The 6,026-nt window shown below is 34.4% G+C and overlaps 2 protein-coding genes across 2 annotated transcripts in view; one reads left to right on the top strand and one right to left on the bottom strand.

Annotated features, from left to right (window-relative positions):
• LOC119839221 (intersectin-1-like) overlaps positions 1–1,779 on the top strand; it is a 29,258-nt gene extending 27,479 nt beyond the window's left edge. The window contains exons 27-28 of the mRNA XM_038365440.1: positions 812–920; positions 1,300–1,779. Coding sequence (XP_038221368.1) covers positions 812–920; positions 1,300–1,361 — 171 coding nt within the window. The 3' untranslated portion in view covers positions 1,362–1,779. The remainder of the gene's footprint in view (positions 1–811; positions 921–1,299) is intronic.
• A 617-nt stretch (positions 1,780–2,396) lies between these two features.
• LOC119839259 (LSM12 homolog A-like) lies at positions 2,397–5,426 on the bottom strand. Its single transcript, XM_038365484.1, has 3 exons — positions 5,001–5,426; positions 3,713–3,850; positions 2,397–3,276 (listed from the first exon to the last, which is right to left on the bottom strand). The coding sequence occupies exons 1-3, from the start codon at positions 5,301–5,303 to the stop codon at positions 3,163–3,165; spliced, it is 555 nt and encodes a 184-aa protein (XP_038221412.1). The 5' UTR covers positions 5,304–5,426; the 3' UTR covers positions 2,397–3,162.
• Between the last annotated feature and the right edge of the window lie 600 nt (positions 5,427–6,026).

Genomic DNA, 6,026 nt, shown 5'->3' with positions numbered 1-6,026 from the left:
ATACATACATACATACATACATACATACATACATACATACATACATACATACATACATACATACATACATACATACAGGCATACAGACATACAGATATACATACATACATACAAACATACAGACATACATACATACATACATACAAACAGTACAATTGGACCATATTTGTTGATGGTTGAACATAGTTCTGCATAGTAGGAGAAAATGTCGCACGTAATGTGATTTGTTTTTAATTCTCTTTAAATGCATAATCGAATAAATATATATTTTTTATTATTATGTGGATTTAGTAATTACACATAAATGTAATTATATACGAAGATACAAATAAAAATATCATGACCGAGTTGTACTCAAAAATAATAATTTTAAAAAATCATTGCTAATTCATTCGTTCACTCGAACAATATAAATTATTATCTAAGTATAATATATTCATCAACCAATCATGGTTGATGAAATAACCAATCAACCATCCAACTAACCAACCGTCCAACCATCCTACTAACCAACCGTCCAACCCACCATCCAACTAACCAACCGTCCAACCAACCATCCAACTAACCAACCGTCCAACCATCCAACTAACCAACCGTCCAACCAACCATCCAACTAACCAACCGTCCAACCAACCAACCAACTAACCAACCGTCCAACCAACCAACCAACTAACCAACCGTCCAACCAACCAACCAACTAACCAACCGTCCAATCAACCAACCAACTAAGCATCCAACCGTCCAACCAACCATCCTACTAACCAACCGTCCAACCAACCAACCAACCAACCAATAATGAATGAATCAACAGGTGATAGCTCTGTACCCGTACACGGCACAAAACGCGGATGAGCTGAGTTTCGAGAAGGACGACATCATCGCCGTCACCGACCGCAGTCAGGATCCGGACTGGTGGCAAGGTACTCAAATATATATTGACAAAATTTCAAAAGGATTACCCGAGTATTAACATGGTTTTGACACGTTTCATCATCATCATCATCATCATCATCATACACGTTCCCACTGCTGGGACACAGGCCTCCTATAAGGGATCAGGCCATAATCCAGCACGCTGGCGCCAAGTGCGGGTTGGCAGATGTCACATGTCGTCGAACTTTTTGATTCTTGGACATGCCGGTTTCCTCACGATGTTTTCCTTCGCCGTTTTAAGCAGTGGTGATGTTATCCACATGTGCAGATAAATTGAAAAATCAATTCATGTCCTGCACGCTCGCCCGGTGTCGAACCCCGACTTATGTTTAAAAATTAACAAAAATATACGTATTTTTCTTTCAGGAGAGTTACGAGGCATGACGGGTCTGTTCCCCAGTAATTACGTCACGAAATTAGTTAATTAAACTATTGATGTTATATTTAATTATAACATTCACTTAGAGGTCACTTCGATTCTAGATGCTTCACAATTTTTTTATTTATATTGAAAATATTATTAATAATATTAATTATTTAAAAGTGCAAAAGCTATTTGTCCTATTTTAGACGTCTTAATAAATATTTCATTGAAAATAAAATTAGTGTTGCCCGATTGAAATATTGCATAAATTGAGAGCCAGTTTCAACACTTGCTGATTAAGTCACTGATTTACTGTCACTTTAACTTGTAGTTTCATACAGTTGTCATTTAACTGAAAATTAAAATATTACAATGTTGCATTCTGCTTTACGTCTTTCAATCGCGTTTAATGGATATGTAGATGTTTCAATGTTGAATTATCTTAAATGTTACTCGAAATAAATAAAACATTAGAATTGGAATTTGTGTTTTATTTCTGACTTATGTTTTAGTGGATAAGTGTATGAAAACTTTATACAAACAGTTTTGTCACAGCGAGTAGTTGCGCTATTGGTTCGCCTGATGGTAAGCGATTACCACCGCCCGTGAACAGAGCAGAGGTAGTGCCTCTGCGAATGCGCTGCCCGCTTTTTATGTAGTAAGGGATAGGGAAAGGATTGACTACTGGAAAGAAGGAATGGACTGAGAAGGGTGAGGAAACGGAAACGAGCCTCCGGATCCTAGGGTATAATAAGCTTATCAAAATTACTAGTACTAGCATCATGATATTGTAACATTGACGTTAAGTACGTATCGATGAAGTGCGAATTGGACTTGCTATAGTGTTGTCCCTACAAATAAGCAGAGCAAGTGCAAAGTCAGTCACCCATCCAATTTACAACCGTGCTAAGCGTTGCTTAACCTCGAGTTATCATTCTTTGTATTAAAGGCAGTAGAAATATTAATCTCTTAAAATGTTAACTGTTACTATCACAGATGTGGCAGACAGGCGTGAGTTGGACAGCGAAGTCTTAGTAAAAAGGTCCCGTTTTCCCCTAAGGGTAGAGAAAAATGGACAACACGCAATTAAAATGCAATGTGATAATAAATATGTACATTTATTTGTTTTGATGTTGAAGATAACATTTTACGGAACTCTAAAACTAAAATTACATGAATTTAAACAGGTAAACAATAAAAAATTACTAATACTCCTAAAAGAGACATAATTTCAACTAATATTTCTCTATCCTTTCCATAAGCTGGCATTATGCTCCGCTACAGAGAGAAGGAAAGCTTTTTAGCTTTTCCATTACTAAATAGGCTATCCATCTCGCTCTAGTACAGCATCTTCATGACTGAAGAAAAAGGATAGACACATACAATACAAATAAAATGAAAAACTCACTGTTCAACAGTGAACTAAATATTCTTAAATTTGATAAAAACTTATACTTGTTTCAGAAAACACATGCACGAATGTTTTAAAAATAAAAACCAAATAAATACACTCATAACTGATTTAACAATTCATTAGCTGTCCCGTAAAACATCTTTGGAAAATAAAATATAATCTCATTTGTAATGCTGAGAGTTTTTGTGCTGAATGGAATCTATTGCTAACACTATTGCATCAAATAACTTATTGCTTTTTGAATTAAAAAAATTATCACCTTTAAGCCTAATAAATCTTAAGACAAAGCAAAAAAAAAAAACATTTTCCCGCCAAAACATACGACTATTGTCAACTTGAAAACCGATGATACCCTTTGTTTTTGTTTTTTTTTTCATAATTTGTAACAGAACAAAAAAGTATTTATTTAATAAATCTCAGCATTACAAATGACAAGTTTAATAGCATACAATTATTGCGCCGTTGACGTCGCCGCGTGCTCGCGGTGATCCCTCCAGTGTCTCTCGACAAATTTTTTAATATACTTGTACGACTTTGAATCGTGTTCCCCTATTACATTCTCTACCTGAAATATAAAAAATACATGTATATTTTTAAAATAATATATGAGTAAAAATGTATTTATATATATATATATATATAACAGTTAGTCACCAGTACCAAAGCTAAGCTAGACCAGCCGTTTCTGGCTTACACAACAATAACAGAATAATTGTGAAGTATAAGTAAAGAAAAATTCTGTTCAACTTTCCTATTCATAAATTTCTTGCTATTTTTTCAGAATCATAATTATTTTATGGGTTGGATAAGAGATTGTTCCAGTGTGATGACACAGATTCAAAATCCACCTCATGATTCATTTTTTTCCAATCATTCTACTTTTCATATACACATAAATAGCATTGAATACTAACTATCAATAACAAATTTTAATAAAAAATTGTTAGAACTAGACCAAAATCCAATGGGATAGTTAGTCTTGTGTAGTTCAAAAGACGTACTTTATAAGGTGGTGTGATGGTGACTTCATTGTACACTCTGATGCTCTGGCCAGCCCACGACACATTGTCTATGACTCTCGCTATGGCGAGGAACAACCTTTGACCTTCGGGATCTAAGCAGGCGGAGAGTGCTGACACCTGTAAAAGAATAAACCAATTTAAACAAATTGTTTTTAGAGACTTTTGTTGAGAACCAGTTCATCAAGGTTGTTAAAAGTAAAATGATGATTCAAAAGTGCTTTTAAAAGAGGTCTAATGGAATAAATAAATGTTTGAGTTTGTTGTTGAAAATTTGGCAATAAATGTGAATGATTCACTAGTAAGACTATTTCAACATGTCTCAACTCGGTAAAACACTCTGCTCTTATTATCCTGAATAGGATCTTCAAGGTATTATAATATACTAGCTGCGCCCCGCGGTTTCACCCGCATAAGTCCGTATCCTGTAGGATATGGGGATAAAAAGTTTCCTATATGTAACTCCAGTTGTCCAGCTGTCTACGTACCAAATAACATTGCAATTGGTCCAGTAATTTTGCGTGAAAGAGCAACAAACACACACACATCCTGACAAACTTTCGCATTTATAATATCAGTAGGACTTTCAATGCAAGTGAGATATTTTTGTTGATTCTATCATAAAGGCATGTTTTTGGTTTTATTTTTATTTTACTTATTCTTCTGTCTGTGTTAGCTCCTGAATTTAACTTATAGAGTGCCACTCTGATTTTAATCAAATTATTGAATACAGGAGGTGGAACCATTGGATTTACTGTGACATGTGCAATATTAATTCCAGTGTGGGATAAAGACGGAAGAAAGAGAGCTATATACGTTGCCATCGCTTTAAGAGCAGACGGGCATAGTCAGAGTACACATTTTGTGAATGGTCACTGCATAGATGAATTACAATATTTCTAAAGGTAGATCATCAGAAAACCATAAGTATGATAAAACACTTTCTAGATAAACATGTATTAGTTTCATACTGATGTATCTAGTGAAAGTTTCGAACCTTTTTTATTAAATTTACAAAGAGATCAATTTTCGTTGATACTATAGTTTTTTTTTAATGACGAAAGCTACAGGAAGACTTCGACCACATAAAGCACATTGATTGTTAACAAAATTTATTTGAATGGTTAATAATTAATCGATGTTATTTTAGTTAAGATAAATGTAGCAAATACGTTTTATATAATACAAACATCGTATTTTTCGACATTTTGAACATCAGGTTTCATTCAAGATGAAAGTCGATAAATCTTAATGGTTATGGAGTGCTTACCAGCCTGCGTTTATTTTCTATAGAGTTCCTAACTCGTGTGTTTAGCCTGTGAAGATTGAGAGACTGTGGCGGCTCAGGCACTGTAGTGACTTCTTTTTTAATCTGCACGTCGCTCACGAGCGATAAATTGACGATATTTACATCGTGGCGCTTCGGATTGCCACTGGATGAGGGACATTTTAATATAAGCATTTTCGTTTGGGGATCGAATGCTAACACTTCACCCTCGATTTCTTCATTATAGCACGTCCGCGTTGCAACTATACTGCCGATAGTGAAACAGTCAGACACGACTGTGGACATTTTTTTGTTAATTTAGAACAATTTGTTGTGTTTTATAAATGTTTTGTTGTAACTTCTAATTTCTATCCGCCATGGAGTGATGGCAATATCAATGAATGATAGATTCGGATGTGACAGTGAAGGGATGGTCTAAATAACAACAGATAACAAAATGTTAAGTTAAGGGTAGCCAGTTCTAAAAATGAATATCTTTAAAAAAAATGAAATAAAAACATATTATAGCTTATTCTTCATTTAATTCAAAGTTTTCCGTGGTTACGAGAAGTATTTATTGATTATCTATATTTAATAGATAACGACTTGGTTTTAAATGTACGTATGCTATGTACTCACCAGTCTTTCTGCGATATTTAATTATTATTTAAAAATATGAAATTTAATGATTTGGCTAGATTTTGATAATGATTGGTAGGGGGTTCGACGGCGTGGTTATAGGAAATACTTACACTCCTGGGAATAAGATGTACTGCAGTTGTGATTCACTGCAGTAAAACTGAGCCATATGAATTCCTAACCTTTTAATACCATAATATCGATCTTTACGACATGAAAAAAAATATTATTATGCGAGGAAGAAGAAGTGGAAAAAATGACTTAATTTTCATTTATTTTTTTGTGCGGGGAATTGGGCTGGTAGTTCGCCTGATGGTAAGCAATTAGTGCCTCTACGAATGCGCTAACCGCTTTTAAGGGGTAAAGGATAAAAAAAAGATTTACGACAGT

The sequence above is a fragment of the Zerene cesonia genome, unplaced genomic scaffold (genome assembly GCF_012273895.1).
Source record: "Zerene cesonia ecotype Mississippi unplaced genomic scaffold, Zerene_cesonia_1.1 Zces_u010, whole genome shotgun sequence".
Lineage (NCBI taxonomy): Eukaryota > Metazoa > Arthropoda > Insecta > Lepidoptera > Pieridae > Zerene > Zerene cesonia.
This window is presented reverse-complemented; position numbering and strand designations above follow the sequence as displayed.

What these genes read in the sequence shown, in the direction of transcription:
- LOC119839259 (XM_038365484.1), bottom strand. Translation starts at nt 5,303, where the DNA reads ATGTCCACAGTCGTGTCTGACTGTTTCACTATCGGCAGTATAGTTGCA. An exon ending in TAGAAAATAAACGCAGGCTG is followed by an intron (nt 3,851 to 5,000) that starts GTAAGCACTCCA and finishes ATTCTTTTACAG; the next exon opens with GTGTCAGCACTCTCCGCCTG. An exon ending in CCATCACACCACCTTATAAA is followed by an intron (nt 3,277 to 3,712) that starts GTACGTCTTTTG and finishes TTTATATTTCAG; the next exon opens with GTAGAGAATGTAATAGGGGA.